This window comes from Cydia splendana, chromosome Z, assembly GCF_910591565.1.
Source record: "Cydia splendana chromosome Z, ilCydSple1.2, whole genome shotgun sequence".
NCBI lineage: Eukaryota > Metazoa > Arthropoda > Insecta > Lepidoptera > Tortricidae > Cydia > Cydia splendana.
In genome coordinates this window covers 22,128,629-22,147,115 of record NC_085987.1, presented here as the reverse complement: position 1 = coordinate 22,147,115, position 18,487 = coordinate 22,128,629, and the positions used below count along the sequence as shown (strand labels likewise).

Genomic DNA, 18,487 nt, shown 5'->3' with positions numbered 1-18,487 from the left:
GTCGATAGAAACGCTCCATGATAGTTACGAGTATATTAGATGTCAAAGTCATAGTTGTCGTAAGTAGCATGCCATATTCTCTAAAAGGCCACCATTCACAGATCCTAAACTTTTTTTTTTAACGAAAAGATATGCTTAGACTATGTCCAGATGTTTCGCTATACGAATCATGTGTAATTGCTGTTTACATAGTACGATTGTTTTTTGTGTGATATTGTCTTGTTCGCAAACCGCAAATTTTCTTGTAGTATTTGTCAGCAGTCGTAATTGTTACTCGAGAGGATTGGGTAAATTTTGTCCAAACCATATGCTTTACGTCGAGGTCCCATGACGAAATATGTGCCTTATTAAAGCACTAATTAAACACATGTGTAATTTTGAAATAAAAATATAATACCAAAAAAAACGGCTAACTAAAGTTGTCTCTATAATTAACGATACGGTCTTTAAATTGTTCTTAGAAATAGTTGTAATAAATAACAAATAATTGCACATAATGCAACAAGAAAAGTCTGCAACGATTTTGATAGCACACGCAGTGCAAGTGTTATTTTAAACGTCAAACTTCTATGAAATTATTCTAAACTTCTTGGTCTAACTCTAAATTTTCAGTCTACTTTACGACAACTAAATTAAAATATTAAAAAAATATATTCTAGGGACAATTATGGTCTGCGGTAGTATAAATTGGTGTACCTCAAGCTCTTTCTAAGCGCTTCATAATGCGGTATCGGTGTAGTGTCTCGTATAGTACCTATACCAGACACACTAAACTATTTCTTGTGCTATTAAATTCAATCGATTAAACCCGAGTTGCTCCGGGGAGTCGGTTGATGACTTCATTGTGTTGATTATTATTTTCTCCACAAAAAGTATTATAATGGTTGATGCGAGTGGTATCTCGCGGGTGGTCTATGTAATTACGGAGAGCCATTACAACATCTTTTGGCCTTCTCTTTCACACTCGCCTCATTCAGTGTTTAGTAGACTTAATGGTTCCCTCTTGAAACATAAACCTACCTTTCCTCAATTTGTAGCGGAAGGTACGTTCTTAAGCAAGCAATATTTATTTTATTATTTATGGTATCGACTTAGGGCGCCATTAATTGAGTGAGGGTTTTTGAGGACCCCCCATCCCTTTCTGCCCCTGGTGAGATATTCTGAGATTTGTCTCAAATACCTCCCTCCTCCCCTAATCTCACGTGAGTTCTTTAAAATTTAGTATTTTGAGTATAAATGAGTTTGATTTAACAAAACACAATTTCGCTTCATTATTTTCTGTATTTATTTTTCTTCTTAAGTTAGGTAGTTTCATAACATGAATATAAAAGTAAAATACAATTCCAGATGCGGACGGGTTATGCGGGATGCAGGGGTGCTGCGGCGCGGCGGCCCGCGCGCCGCTCACACAGCAGGCGCGCCGGCAGCTCGAGGACGCGCTGCGCAGCGAGCTCGGCAAGCTGGCGGACGTACTAGGCAACAGGGCCAAGCGGTTCGACGGTAACTACATACCTACCACACGTTACAATATCCTAACATATAATATGTGTATACCTAGACTAATAATTGGGAAGTTTTGGTAGCCTAGTGGTAACTCGTGCGACTTTCCTCCAAAGGCCTATTTACATCGTGCGAGAACTCGCACGCGAGTTTCATTACGGTATTTGATTGGTCGGCTGAATTGGATGTAACCAATAGTCCTCAATGTAACTAAAGATATTTATTTTCTCCTCTGGGGAAGGCGGTATCTTTCGTAAAAAGTAGCAATTCTTGGCATTAGGTGGCCCGCCCCAGGCTCCTCAAGTAAGCCGCTGCAAAATGCCGGGAAATCGCTGGGAGGATGATGATACGTAAACTAATAATAATTTATTCAACTGTTGACCAGCAACCCAAAAAAGTGACGCCGGAACCATCAAGCTCACTCAAACTCAAACATTTATTCAGCAAATAGGCCACAATGGCACTTTTACACGTCAACATGGAATTTACATACAAGAAAAAAAAACAACAAAAATTATAAAATACAACTGCAAATATCAATTCATAATAAAGTATTTTATTTAAAGAATATAACAAACACTTTGCTGAAAACCGCATCAAAATCGATATAGCCAAACGCGAGATAATCACGGACAAACATACATACATACATACATACATACATACATACAAACATACGGGTCAAACTGAGAACCTCCTTTTTTTTTGAAGGCGGTTAAAAAAACACAAACAGATCCTGTAAAAAACATGAATGCTGAAAACAATACTCTTTTTTTTGGGCAGTCGTGTAATAATAATAATCTGAAATGATTTAGAGGTGTAAATGTGTCAGAGGGGCATTCCACGAGACTGTCGCTTACATAACGCTTTTGCCTTGTATGGCAGCTACCTCAATAAAATACGTGAATCTCGAGAATATACTGTCAATTTGTTAGCCAAGTCATGAAATATTACCTGACCCAATATCGCTTACTCAGCATTTCCAGAAGTATTAGAAGAATTGCGTTATTTAAGCGACAGTCTCGTGGAATGCCCCCAGAGCTAACAGAATATATAGTTTATCAAATTATTCTTAGAGATGTATATAGGGTCTCCAAGAGTCAAAATCCTGTATAATTCAAATATTCATTAAGAGAAAAGAAACAAACAAGAACCGAATGAAGTGTCTCACTGTAATTACACTCATTAAAGTTACTAAATATAATAGCCCGTGTTAGCTTAAACAGACCGGTCTCCACAAACAGCACCCGTTCACGAGTAGGTATGGCGCTTATCTCAGCCGTCGCCTCCCTAAACTTTCATTCGGGAAACTGGCGACCCGATCTACGACGCCGGAAGCAAAGGCTTTAAAGCGAGCATGACATGTTTAGGCTGTCGGGCTATATTAAAACATATAGCTGTGGGAAACAAGATTTTGTGCTTGTATATTACATTAAAGACGGCATAAATCCACATAATTATTAGCTTAAATTGACTTAAAAATGAAAAGATCTCTAAGTGTCAGAATCATTATAAATACAGGTGTGTATAATCAAATTTAAATTAGAGAAAACTTAGAGATGTATAAGGTCACCAAGTGTCCAAAACTAAAATAGAATAAAATAATATAATCAAGCGAGAATATGATGGCTGCGTCAATTCTACTCTGTACTGGACACTAGCATACATTACATGAAATACCAAGACACAACCAGCCACTATAGTGATATGCTGATATGTAATGTATTGCCGTGTCAGGCTGACACTGACACTGTGTTGGATGTCGATCCGGGTGTTATTCCAATTGCTTACAACCAAGCGGGGGCGCTCTGGTGAACCAGCGCACGTGCGCTCTCCGATTACACATATATGTAGTTGTTGTTTGTTGTTAGGAATCTCCGCCTGAGCTGAGCGTGAGCGTTCGACTCGTTTGCCTTTGGCAACCACGACGATTAGCTAGCCGGGTATTTTTAGCGTGCAATGCAGCGTCGACTTATCGCCAGGACTGCATTTAAATCAACGTAGGTACCTAATACGTTAAAGTATATACTTTGACGGACTGAAGTATTTAATTTAATAATCTTAGCAATGTGCCTTCACTATGGAAATTATAATTATGAAAAGAGATTCATCAAAAGAGAAAGAAAAGTTCTCGTTAAGTTGTAAGCATATAAAGAGTTTTTTCCCAAAAATGGACGGCAAAGTCGACTTTGACGTCTAAAAAATAGGTCGCGAAGCGCGTAGTTTATGGTCAGTCAAAAATTAAAAAGTTAAAAACATTGCAGTCTCGATTTTGGGACTGCAATGTTGCATACAAATTCCATTATTTGTCGAGTTCCAAACTTATTAAAAGTTGAAATGGCCATATCAAATGAAGGCACAGGCCCATTAAACAGCCAAACAGATGATTAGTACCGCGACTATTTAGCTGTCTCAAATAGGTTGGCGTATTTTCGGCAGTAAAATACACTTCTATTTTTTTATTAAAAAAATAAAAAGGCGGCAAAGCCAATTTTTTCAATTGTTTCTACTTTTTTCTGTGAAAATATATACGTAAGAACGTTGCTTCTGTAAAATATTTCTAAAATATGTATAGTTCTCGCACCATTTTTGAGAAAAGCACTATATATGACTCGGCTGGAAGGCTACTTGCTGGCTTCGGATTCAATTAAACGGACTCCCAAGGTCGTCCGTTTAATACGAATCCTCAGCCTGCAAGTAGCTACTTCCGAGCCTCGACAATAACGTACTATTTCTCAAAAATGGACGGCAAAGTCGACTTTGCACTTTAAGAAATAGGTCGCGAAGTGCGGAGTTTATGGTCAGTCAAAAATTAAAAAGTTAAAAACATTGCAGTCTCGATTTTGGGACTGCAATGTTGCATACAAATTCCATTATTTGTCGAGTTCCAAACTTTTTAAAAGTTTAAATGGCCATATCAAATGAAGGCACAGGCCCATTAAACAGCCAAACAGATGATAAGTACTTATTATTATAATGTTGGTATCGCGACTATTTAGCTGTCTCAAATAGGTTGGCGTATTTTCGGCAGAAAAATACACTTCTATTTTAAAATTTAAATATAAAAAGGCGGCAAAGCAAACTTTTTCAATTGTTCCTACTTTTTTCTGTGAAAATATATACGTAAGAACGTTGCTTTTGTAAAATATTTCTATGATATTTATATTTCTTGCACCATTTTTGAGAAAAGCACTATATATGACTCGGCTGGAAGGCTACTTGCTGGCTTCGGATTCAATTAAACGGACTCCCAAGGTCGTCCGTTTAAAACGAATCCTCAGCCTGCAAGTAGCTACTTCCGAGCCTCGACAATAATGTACTATTTATGGAACAATTATTAGTATGGCAAAATATAATACTTTCAGTGGCTATTGGTTGACTCTAACTGTAAGCATAATAAATAATTATGTAGATACGATGATATTAAAGGTTGAATATATCTACCCGTGTGATGCAAATATGTATGATGAGAGGGTTGAACCGACACTTAGTGTTGAACGTACTTAACCAGTACGAATATGTTATCAGTACAGTAATCTAGTAAGTGATAGATTTATATGATAACGCGTAGTAGTTGATGTAAGTGGTGGTAAACAGGGGCGGTGCAAGTTTGTGATATAGGAATGTCGTAACGTAATGTGCAAGGCGGCACGGCACGGCAGCGCGAGCGTTGAGAGAAGTGTTGCGAGCGCCGAGCCATGTTTGGAGAGCCGGCGCCGGCGGTCCCGTTCACCGCGGCGCGGCGCAATTACCCAACGACGACTCTCAACGGGAAACTGCCTCTGTCCTACTTATCAAACGAATCTTGGAAATATATGCCTTTTTTCTATAATCAATAAGATAATAAAACCACCCGTTTTATCTGAGCCAATGTATGTCACGAACCGGCTGGCGAGGGTGTATATGTTGCAGTCAAAAGTGTGAACTGGTCAAAAGAACTTTTAACCGACAAAAACAGGCAAAACTGCTTTTGACTGAGCATGTTGGTCAAAAGTAGTTTTACCTGAAAATCATACCTATTTCTGGCAGCAGTTTCGTTTTTAGGGCGTAGCAAAAAAAAAAAAACCCTAACCTACCTATCTCTGGGAACAGTTTCGTTTTTAGGGCGTAGCAAAAAAAAATAACCCTAACCTACCTATTTCTGCGAGTACTTTTGACTGATAGTAACAGTCACAATTACTATTAACCAATGATTTTCAGGTAAAACTACTTTTGACCAACATGCTCAGTCAAAAGCAGTTTTGCCTGTTTTTGTCGGTTAAAAGTTCTTTTGACCAGTTCACACTTTTGACTGCGACATATATACTTATAGTCGAGGATAATGATCAAGGATACTTATGTATATCAATGTATTAAAGCTTTATCAACATAGAATTTATATTCTATGTTGTCTACACTATGTAGCCTAGCTATTAAATATTAGATAGGCTATATAGTGTAGACAGCTTCAATGTGGTATACTATTATTCATTGAAATACTTTAAGAAAACACTACATAAAACTGTAGGATAATAAAATTTTCGACAAGTTTCATTGTAAACATTTTTTCATTACGGTGATCATTTTTAAGATAGAGGGCGAATAACGCGCAGGTCGTGGCGCTTAGCCCTACCTAGCTAAATACTGTACTTACTTAGCGTAAGGAAATACGGGTAAGTGTGGCATACGGATACAGGCTCCAATGTGAAGGCCAGCCACACTTATTAATAACGCTCAGGTCGCGGCGCTTAGCCATACATACTTAAATACTGTAAGGTAAGGTAGGTAATACGGGTAAGTGTGATATACGGATATACCAATGTGAAAGCCAGCCACACTTACCCGTATTGACTTTAATGCAAGGTGAAGCGTGAATCTCGGTGAATAATACATTTAATAACGATATAAAATCATTCAAATATACTAACTCTCGAATGGGTCAAACACATTTTAGACTTTACTTCTGTGGACAATGTTATAAAAGTTAACGACTCTGGTACATAACTAATATATCCCGTTTTTCTTAGTTTAGTCTCAAGTACTGAAAAAATGTATCCCGCCTGTAATGTGGAGCCTGTGACGAGCGTAAAAATTAGCTTTAGGATTCCTTAACTGTGCTATGTATACAGGAAAGACGCTAACCCCCTTATTCATAAACGCGCTACAAGGCCTACAAGCCTCAATTAGCTAATAATCGTTTTGTCTTTATCTGTTATTTTGAATTATGTATTTGTAAGAAAGGGATAAAACATAATTTAACTTAATCAGGCCCGTAAAGTTTTATGAATAAGGGGGTAACGAGTTAACCACACTATAAAATGTGTATAACCCGAATATATTTGAATAAGTCCTGACTCAGACACGAGATTTCCTGTGACTTTTTAGAACGCATTACTGAGATTACCAGGGTTGACCCTTTTTTAGGTTAATGTAACCGTATTATAATGTATTAGGCGACAGGCGACAATATCATAATAATATCTACGATCGGCCGTACCTATTCATTTTCATACCGATCCTTCTCTGTGTTGTGAGATGTGATCAGAACCGACGTTGGTTTATGTATATAATTCATTAGAACCAGTCAGTTAGTCATAACATTATAGTTTATCTACAGGAGTATTGATGGACGCATGACTAAATATAAAATAAACAGAATGAGAGGAAGGTGGATGGTTATCGTTGTGTTGTTGCTGCAGACTTCTTCCGCAAGCTGCTGCAGATCTCGCGCGAGGGCTTCCACGCCATGTTCAAGCGCACCTACGGCATGATCTACGAGCAGCACTCGTACGTCTTCGAGCAACTCTTCGAGCAGCTCGAACGGTAACTAACGTATACCACCTTCTTATGCTTCTATTTTATTATTACCATTTCAAATTTAGGGACTCCCTACCCCCTATTGAATGAAGATGAAACTATTTACACAGGTAACCAGTGTTGATGTGATATGGGTTATAGTTTAAAAAAATTAAAATTTAGTGCTTGTCATTTGCGGTCGCCATGTTAAGTTTTCACCTAAACTATAAGCATCACTTAATAGTTTCATAGTACCCAATTATCAGGGATTCAAGCGTAGAAAACATACCTATAGGTTTAATGGAGAAAATGTGTCAAGAAAGTTGTATGAAATTCGGCTGAAGCAGATCCACCTTAAATATTATAATTTACAGTTATGAACACTATCTTATGCAAATATACGAATTATGAATTATGTATTTTATTTTTAAATTTTTTTACATAGAGTCTGTATGTAGTAGTAATAATGTACATACAAAACATATGTGTAATTATGTCATTATGTGACAAGTGATGTGATGATAAACATGTGTATTGGTCAGGTACTACACTCTCGGCGACACCAACTTCGAGCACATGATGGATCATTTCTTTGGCATACTTTACCAGAAGATGTTCAGCGTGCTCAATGCTCAATACAGTTTCGATGAAAAGTAAGTGCAGTCTACTTGATACACATAACATAACCACATAGAATGCTCCATTCGGCTATTTATTTTCTGTGCATAGAACATCTATCTGGGCTTAAATTTCATAACTTTCGCACAATGTCATACCTAATGCTCTTTGGGGCATTTCTTATTTTCTACTGGACGCTTAAGAGAAAGGTAAGCAACTCGTATTTAGAACTAGGTGGAGTTGAATGACAGCAGTAACTATAAAAATATCATGTGACACAATTTCTGGTTTCCTGGATTTACTGTGTTGTGTTAAAAATCCAGTCATTTATTAATCTGTTTCTCAATAATGAAACCAATATTTTTACGTGACAAATGAGTAATTAACCACAATGAGTCCATTTGTTTGCCGTTACCCTCGGTGTCCATGTAACACTGTAGATGCACCACATGTACATACATACTAGAGCGACTACTCTATACCTTCTCTCAACAAACTAAAGTGCTAGATATCATTATCAAAAGTAGGTACCTGTTTTAATAATGAAATCTGAAGGACTTACCATTAATTTTCACCGGATAAAAAATACCACTGTGCTGTTAGTCAAATGGTGATGTATGCAATACATGGTCACTAGACAAGTTTTGCAATAGACAAATATGAAACAAAGCTAGAGGTGGCCTATCACATATACTTTTTAAAACTAGATTAACTTGACAATGTTTGGCAGGAAAACATTTGCTTTCTTTTTATATTTACTTACTAAAAATTGATTTAAAATTTTAAAACATTGGCGTGGGCTAAAGACGATTTACGAATATTTTTTACAATATTTTCATTTCATAAAAAGATTAGATTTTTTAATAAGTAAGTAGATATAAAAAGAAAGTATTTTTTTCCGGCCGATCATTGCATATGGAAATATAGTAAAAAAGTAATTGTGATAGGCCACCTCATTGTTTCATATTTGTCTAGTCACAATAGTTATCTAGTGACCTATGTAAGTACTATATAAACACAGCAGGCTTATTTCTTTTCTGCAGTTGCCAGTACACGAGAGTGTCCATGTCCATGGCTCTCCCGCTTCAGTAAAGTCATAGTTAGCAGCTACTTGTATATATAGGAATCGAATTTGTAAACTGCAGGTACTTGAAATGCGTGAACGAGCACATGCGCGATATCCAGCCGTTCGAGGACGTGCCGCACAAGCTGTCGGTCCAGCTGCGGCGCGCCTTCGTGGCCACGCGCACCTTCCACAAGGCGCTGCGCGCCGGCGCCGACGTCGTGCGCAACATGATGCAGGTAACCACTCCACCGACACCGCACTATAACCTATCTAACTACACCGACCACGGTACTGGTAGGTTGTACCACAACCAAAATACATTATATGCTTACTTTTTAATAGTGATATTTGATAGGGATTATTTCTTTCATTTACACTTTTTTCCTATATTGTATATTTTCCCCAAAAGTAAAAAAAAACTGTCAACCGGAACATATTTCATGCTATAAGGGGGGGTCGCGTCAGGGGGAGGGGATGGGGCACTAGTGTGTTTAATGCTCCACATCCAAAGGTATAATACTACATTAATTGAATGCTGGCTATAATTTGTGTGTCTTCCCCATACATTAACTTGACCGAATCAAATCATCTAAAATCTAAAACATTTGTTGTCTGATGATTACAGCGGAACGGCCTGATTTAATTATACATGCTATTTACAATTAGGTACTGTCAGTTTAGCGAAGTACACCAGCACCTGTGTGTGTATGTAATGTGTATTGATTAGAGATAAATGTTATCCCATACCTGCAGAATAATAAAATTGAAAGAATACACGCTAAAATCACGACGCCTAGATACTTTTAATCCTGTTTTAACTAAGTTTACTAAAATATACTATTTTAATGCCTATTTAACATGTTATTAACATATTAATTAGGCACTAAAATAGTGGGTTTTAGTCTGTTTCTATTATATGAGTATTAATAATGCAAAGAGCGAATATCTAGATGATGTTTCATAAAGTTGCGCTGTGTGGCTCCTCTGGTCGGGAGTGTGTGCGCGAACTGATTGTCGTTATTAATAGACGCGCGCCGCCGCCGCCGCCGCCGGCGCCACCGCGCGACCTACCAACTTATTGTACCTATGTACGAGTATGTACTTACATTTTTCGACTTTTGTTATATTTTCATCTTGCATCGCCATCAGATTATTTTTTGTTTATCACGTACATTTTCGATCTATAATTAATTAATTATATTTACTATACCTATTAAAACTATAACTTATATAGGTACACTGGCGTTCAGAAGTGCATGGACATGTTTCAACCGTAATATTAAGGCATTACGGTCGACATCTATCCATGCACTTTTGAACGCCACTGTACAGTCACCTGCAATAATATTATATATTACACAATGAAGGCCGCAAAAATATGTGACACGATCTTATTTGTAGAGCCATAAGAGCGTGTCACATATTTTTGCGGCCTTCGAAGAGTAACATATTATTGCAGGTGACTGTACATATTTACTAAATATTTGTCTACAGACAATGTCTGTAGATACGAGTAGGTAGAGAGTCAGAATTTAATAGACACGATATGTCCCTAAGACAAGTCCACATACTGTTTCATACGGTAAATTATGCCTGAAATAGGTTAAATAGTAACTATTGCTTATAGAAATACAAATAAAACTTAGTTCCAATACCGGTAGCAGGAGATGACGCAACCTTCTGGCTTACCCAGCTGTATAAAGATTAGCGTGATTCATTTGGTATGCTAAGCGAAGTTCTCAACATAGAATACTAATGTTGGACATTTAGTTATTGTGCACCTTTAGCGGCATATTTTATCGTAACCTGTGCCAAACTTAATTATTCATTCTTAATGCATAAAATAAAATATTTTATAACAACCGGCTCAACATTTAAATGCGTAATTTAAGCAAATCGATATCGAAGACGTTAAGATGACCTCTGCGAGCTGACATCAGCCCGGCCGTGAGTCACAGTTTCAGCGCTCGTTTGGCGAGCGTTGCTCCCCGCGTGTGTCATGGCGCCGCGCACCGCGCGTCCTGCGCTCCAATTGTTTCATTGTTTCTATTCCCGCGGCCCATGGCTGCTCCACTGCCTAAGCCTAAGCCTAAGCCTAGCCTCTAATAGAAGCCCATCCGACGAGCATTTGCATTGCATGCGAAGTTGCTGCATGGCCACCAAGGCCGGCGTTGTTGACTTGTGATGAGAATAGTAAATGTATTTGTAACTGATCTTTGCTAAGTAGTAGTACTATATATCATTAAGTACAATATAAGTATTATACCTACCCGTAAAATTGCATATGCGACTCTGGAGTTTTAAATAACTATTCACGTCATGTCCGAGGCGGAATGAAAATGTCCGCCAATTTGGACCATCCATACGAGTAATTCGACTAGTATAAGTACCGATTTGACATACAATTAACTTTTAAGAAATTTTAAGAGGTTTTCATTACTGGAAGGCTATTCAGATGGTTTGCTTAAGAATAAACGAAGCGAGAAAGCAACGCGAGATGTGATGCACCAGCTGCTTTTGCATTTATTGTTTTTGGACGTTTTATTTTGCAGTTGTATCACGGCTTTGCGAATTTGTGTCCTGTAATTAATAAATTACCCTATATGATAAAATCTTGTAATAATGACAAATTTGAGTAAGTAATAGTTGTGTAACGGTCACTTATTAGTCGATTGCTGTTTAGAAACCTTGAGGCAAATGTCACAAGGCTTTAATCATCTCACGGCAGAATCGTGGTGTCGATTCGAGTACCGTTTTCTTCAACGTACCTACGCTTTCACAATCAAAGCCTATGTAAACTTTAAACGAATGTGAAATGCCGCGCACCGATTAATCGCGTTGCCACGTAAAAATGTTTCATTAGAATATGCCCTAAAAATGCGTGCGGCTGCGTCGTTAGCGGTGTGAGAGTGGTGTGATGCAGCTTGGTGTGTCGCGCAGGTGGGCGTGGGCGAGGAGTGCGCGGCGGCGTGGGCGCGGCTGCGCTGGTGCGGCGCGTGCGGCGCGGTGGCGGCGCCCGCTTGCAGCCGCTACTGCCACAACGTGCTGCGCGGCTGCCTGCCCGCGCACGCTGACCTCGCCGACAACTGGGACGCCTACGTCGGTACGTACATACATCTCGATTGCTCGCGCCCAAACACGAGCCACGACCCCGAATTCGAGGTGATAACTATATCTCGCAAACACACGCAACTCTCAATATTACACTTTTCGAATCACTCGCTATGCTAGTACGAGTATGTAGTTCAATTTTACAATCTTTCTTTTGTCGGTTATCAATATTAGCACGAGAAGGTAAACAACAACTGTGCCTCCTTGATAAATCTCTACACCTTATAAAACAAAGTCTCCCGCCGCGTCAGTCTGTTTGTGTGTTTGTATGTTTGTTCGGGTTGAACGGATTTTCATGCGGTTTTCACCTATCAATAGAGTGATTCTTGAGGAAGGTTTAGGTGTATAATTTGTTAACCCGTGCGAAGCCGGGGCGGGTCCCTAGTAATAATTATTTCTAAAGCGGAGATCACATCAAAAAGTTACCATAAATACTGACCTAATATTATGTAACTTCGAACTATATCTGCAAGTGGTGTACACTATTCTCAGAATATGAGCAGTTGACTTCATTGAATCCTTTACATTTACACCATTTTGAGCATTGCCGCTATTGAAAACTTACCTACTGTTGGTTTTATACCCAATAGCAAAGAGAATAGAGTGTATAGAGAGTAATTGTCATAGTAAATTTTGTAGTCACAGTCACTATTTTCGTGTAGATGGCGACACTTTGATGATATTTAATTGAAAGAATAATTCTGATTCTGATTCTAAAAGTTTTAATCATCTCTCGAAAGATGACAGTAAATTTACTGCAACTATAATTAATTTGAAAATACGCCTCAATTTATTGTTTATAAAACTCTGCTAATAGTTAAGTTTCTCCTATCATAAATGTTGTTTTTTTCAGACGCTGTGGAAAAGGTAGCCGATCGACTTCTTGGTCCATTCAATATCGCCATGGTGGTAGAACCGATCGACATAAAGATATCAGAGGCCATCATGAGTTTTCAAGAGCACAATCAAGAGATCTCCCAGAAGATTTTCGCCGGGTGCGGAAAGCCGGTGCTGGGCGGCGGCGGCGGCAGCGGCGCCTTCTTCGCGCCCGAGCGCAGCCGCCGCTCGCCGCGTGCGCTGCCGCCGCCGGCCCGCCTCCGCCCCGCCGCCAATGACGTAGACGATTTCGAGATCGAAGCGTCCTTCGAGAGTCTAGTCAACGACGATCCTTCCCTCCTCAGCCTGAGGACACCAGAAGGTATCAAAAAGATAACGGACGAGATGGCCGAACACGCCAAGTCGAGAGAGCGATTCTTGCAATATATGAGGGGAAATATCGATTTAGAAGCGTACGAAGAACACGAGAGACGAAAACGAGACGCGGAGCCCGAACCCGCCGGAGGCGCTGAGATTGACTTCAGATCGTACGAGTTCGCCGGCAAACGGGGCTCCAAGAAGAAGAAGCCCGCCGCCAAGGCAGAAGACGGCCACGGTGAGTGCGAGCGCCTTACACAACCCGCGGTTTATGTGCCCAGTCCTATTCAATTGTATTGACTCTGATTACGATTACTAGCGGTATTCGTTTCGGTACCAGCACTCGGGCGGGACTCACTTTTCATTAAAACACATATAATTCTACGCTGTTTTACCCACTTTGTCAGTAGAAAAAGGCGGCAATTAAAATAATCTAGGCGCGAAGGGTTGACTTTCCCATTGAAAATTTGAATTTCGCGCCATTTTCTACTGACAAAGTGAGTGTGTTTGAGTACCTATATATAATAATAAGCTCGTGTATGATGTGGGGAGCAGGGTCGGAGTGGGCGGGGCCGGCGCTGGAGAAGCTGGTGCGCGAGACGCGGCTGCGCGTGCGCGCCACGCACCACTACTGGAGCCACCTGCCCGCACTGCTCTGCAGCCCCGCCAGCGTCACCAGCGCGCCCTGCTTCAACGGCACGCACAGCGCCAGGTACCACGTCACACACACACACCTACGAGTACGAGTACGAGTATGCTGACGACAAATAGCGTTCGCGTCGTGCTAGTGACACCTTTGCGACTAGCTTATAGAGTGCATTTTTTACAAGCTTTTATTTAACTTGCCCTGTTAGTATGTATGAATGTTAATTTGTCAGTGTGGGTCAAATCTTAGAAGCTAAATTTGACCCACTTCGATTTCCGATTGAGCTGAAATTTTGCATACATAATTGTATAAATCGGATGACAATGCCATATTATGATGACATGGAGCTGATCTGATGATGGATACAGGAGGTGGCTATGGGAACTCTGGGATAAAACAACGCAAACTAATTGTGTTGGGGGTTTTTAGAATTGTCTCGGCGAGTATTAGTTGCCTGTGGAAAGAAAAGTACAGTCAGCGATAAAAGCTTGTACCAATAATGAATTTTTGACAATAACTTATTTAACTCTTATTTTCGGAAATTTCTTTTGTCATATGAAGATAGCAGAGTTGAAAAGCGCTTTTCCTACCCTGGATAGTTTCACTTTGATAAAGTTTTTTAATTGTTCCTAATGATTAGCAACTGTAATTTGCGGCAAAATATATTTGTTTAATATTTTGAAATTTGATACATAACATCTTAGCTCATAAATGACGACTTTTCCTTAATTATTTTCAATAAAAAAAATTGCTACAAGAAGTAGAGTTTGTTCGGAAAGAGGAGTCGTGTAATGTATTACTCCTCATACATTCCACGACTCTTCTCTTTCCGCACAAACTCTAATTACAAAATAATTTTATTTCAGTGTTTAATGGATTGCATATATATTTTACTTTCCTCGTAATCGAAATAATAGGTACAACAGAACTGAGCACCCATTTGACACTATTAACGTTCGCTATTCGTTCCAGTGCTAATATATCTCGGGTGCAATGGTCGTATCAATTTGGAGAGATAGTTGTTAGCTAGGTTTTGACTATTGTTTTAATTTAAATTTCGGAATGTTTTAAGCATTAGTTAGAAATGGGTCAATAACGTTCGGGAAATCCGGAGTCTTTTCTGTGGCCATTACAAATTTAACTACTTATAAAAAAAATGTTGACGTCTTTTATCATATAAATTTAAATAAGTAGAAGGTTTTAACATAATGATAAAGTACGAATATTAGGCTTTTAAGTCCGTTTATTTTGATGTCGACAGGAAAGTAGCATATAACCTAGACTGATATTAAAAAAGTTGTTGAGCCAAATGCGCTTTTGTTTGGCAGCTATACGTTGAGTTCGGCGGGCGAGGGCAGCGAAGCGCTGGCCGCCAACCCGGAGGTGCGCGGCGCGACGCGCGCGCCGGCCGCCGTGGCGCGCGCACAGCTCGACGCGCTGCCCGCGCTCACCGCGCGCCTCAAGGACGCCTACAACGGCGTCGAAGTGCAGTGGAAGGACGACAGTATGTCACTACTTATTTATACATCACGTGTCTGTCTGACGTGTTTGTCAATAATCAATATAATCATTATGTTTTATTTAGTCCATCGTTCAACGCCGGTTGATCAACTGAGTCGTCAGTGCCATAGTTCACTATATCGTTCATTGACAAATCCGATTGAAAAGTTAAAATTGAACACCAAAAAGTCTCGCGATTATTTCGGTACATTATTTAAGTTTAGACTGCCTTGTTCTATACATGATTGGTGGTCGCCTGGCTTGCTCAGCTCCCTAATCCACGGTTTTCGTGTTCAAACTGTAGAGTAATTTATATGTATATGGTAAGTTATAAGAGATACTACTCTTCTACTAATTCGTAAATACATGTAGTCGCGTTAATTACAAATCTAAGGATGGAGGCTTAAAAATAAATACTTTTATTTCATTTCCAATTATTGTTTCGAACCCCCCTGAATTGTTAGTTTAGTTATCTTTCTTATGAATGACATCACCGCGAAATATCACCACGTCACCAGGCATCAAAATTTATGATTTTCCGAATTATCATCATCAGGCAAAAATTATCGATGCCTAAACATTGACGCTGTAATCTCCTTTGAAGTCCCCTTTGCCTATTCACGCGCGGGTTTTTTTTTTCAGCGATAAGGTTTGCTGGTTGTGAAGGTTTAAAACTTATCTTTCGTAAATTTAGTTGAAGGTGCTATCTCCCTCTTACATAGCCCAAAAGCTGTTAGGTTCCGACGTCGCGTCGCGTCCATAGTTAATTTGTGTTTGGTTTTGTCTATCAAATTGTAATTAAATGTGAACGCGCCTTATTAGTGGGAGCCAGTTTTAATACAAAACCTTAGGCGCAAAACGCGGGAAATGTGACCGATGTCGGAACTTAAAAACCCATAAAAAAACAGGAGGCAGAAAACTGAATTGTCTTTTGTTAGTGCTTTTATTCATCTCTGTTTTGTTGAGTTTTGATCATGACATGTTAATGGCGTAAGGTAAAGCCGATAGTGTTTCACGAGCAGCGCAAAGAATCTACCAGTAACGATTCCCTAATAGACGCTTACAAACCACACACACACACACACACACACACACACACACACACACACACACACACACACACACACACACACACACACACACACACACACACACACACACACACACACACACACACACACACACACACACACACACACGCGCGTTTCAAAACACTTACCGCCGCTTACGGGAAACTGGAAATTTGAACGTAAATGAACCAAGAGGGATTGTGGTGCGACACAATGTAGAAGTTGATAACCGGATGTTGGCACTTTTCGAGGAAGAGCCGACTAGAAGCATCAGATATGTAGCTGCATTACTCGAAGTTTCTATCTGGAAGGTGTGGAAAGTTCTTCGCCAAAACAACAGACACGCATTTCACTACATTTTCAGTATAAGGTATTGAACGTTTGAATTACTTTTAACCCATACACTTTAACATGAGACTTAGGTCATCATCATCATCAGGCTATTGTTTTTACCTAACTTTCCCGTAAGCGGCGGTAAGTGTTTTGATACGTGTGGCGGGTTGGTAAGCGTCATTAGGGAATCCTTCCTGGTAGATTATTTGAGCTGCTCGTGCAACACCATCGGCTTTACCGTACGCCATTAACATGTCCGCGTATTCTTCATTCGAAAAAGTAGCCATTTAAAAAGATCAAAACTCAAAAAACAGAGATTAATAAAAGCAATAACAAAAGATAATTCAGTTTTATGCCTTCTGTTTTTTTATGGCTTTTTGAGTTCCGACATCGGTCACATTTCGCGCGTTTCGCGCCTAAGTTTTTTTTTAAACGGTCTCCCACTAATAAGGCGCGTTCACATTTAATTACAATTTGATAGACAAAACCAGACACAAATTAACTATGGACGCGACGCGACGTCGGAACCTAACAGCTTGTGCTATGTAAGAGGGAGATAGCACCTTCAACTAAATTTACGAAAGATAAGTTTTAAATCTTCACAACCAGCAAATCACATCGCTGAAAAAAAAAACCCGCGTGTGGATAGGCAAAGGGGATTTCAAAGGAGAATACAGCGTCAATGTTTAGGCATCGATAATTTTTGCCTGTTGCGTTCATTACAAAAGATTCGGGAAAAAATGAAGTTCATGAAAGGTTTTTTTGGGATTATTGTACATCATTAGAAAGAGAACAGAACACAGAATTTCGTAAAGTAATTTCAAGACTTGGTCTCTTTTTTTTTTTTATTGAAAATCAAAGTTGACCTTGGTGTAAAGTTTTACATATTGTAAAACATTTGAGGGTTAATAAAAAAAACTAGAGGTTAAATGTCAGTAATTTTGACTTTGATAAAACCGTTTAACGTTAGACATCACGACGCAATAAACGTTGCATCTCTCCACTTCTTTCTTTTTTTTTTTTAATTTAAGTTTAAACGAGTCGGCCCTGAAGATTTTACAAAAACAACATAAAAAGCAAAAAAAAAATACTCGTGGGCCTTAATTTTTTTTAAAGGGCGTGAAAAGATATAAAACTACCCCACTTTTAATTTGGCAAACGATGGACCAAACACCCTGTATAATAAGTAATATTAGTATATATGTAGTTACATTTAATGTAATTGTACAACTATAGCTGTTTTGACACAAAAAAATCACATATAATAGGCCCGATGACAGTAACATAGAATCATGGAAATAATGGTTTCAAAAAACATATATGTTAATATGATTCTACAAAATGGCCCAATCGCAGTATAAACTGAAGGACTATTAATATATTCAATAAAATAAAAGTACAAAATTCTCCAATCAGCCAAATTCACTGAAACACAAATCAGAAGAAATCTAAGAAGTGACGTCATCAATCCATGACATATTTCTTAGAGCAGCAAAGACAACCTCGTTTACCGTAATCCATACGTCCTCACCAAAGAGTTTGGAGGTTCAAAAAAATATTATTTCGCCACTAAACATTTACTAACTACGTCCAAAAAATATTATTACACGACATAAAGTAAATATTTATTTGTTATTTTATAAATAAAATGCTAAATAATACGATATTTCACCA

General features: G+C 38.9%; 1 protein-coding gene across 1 annotated transcript in view; it reads left to right on the top strand.

Moving 5' to 3' along the window:
• The window catches only part of LOC134804760 (glypican-6), a 59,820-nt gene that overhangs the window by 34,171 nt on the left and 7,162 nt on the right, over positions 1-18,487 (top strand). The window contains exons 2-9 of the mRNA XM_063777978.1: positions 1,348-1,500; positions 7,179-7,302; positions 7,818-7,928; positions 9,039-9,195; positions 11,900-12,062; positions 12,924-13,502; positions 13,820-13,976; positions 15,239-15,414. Coding sequence (XP_063634048.1) covers positions 1,348-1,500; positions 7,179-7,302; positions 7,818-7,928; positions 9,039-9,195; positions 11,900-12,062; positions 12,924-13,502; positions 13,820-13,976; positions 15,239-15,414 — 1,620 coding nt within the window. The remainder of the gene's footprint in view (positions 1-1,347; positions 1,501-7,178; positions 7,303-7,817; positions 7,929-9,038; positions 9,196-11,899; positions 12,063-12,923; positions 13,503-13,819; positions 13,977-15,238; positions 15,415-18,487) is intronic.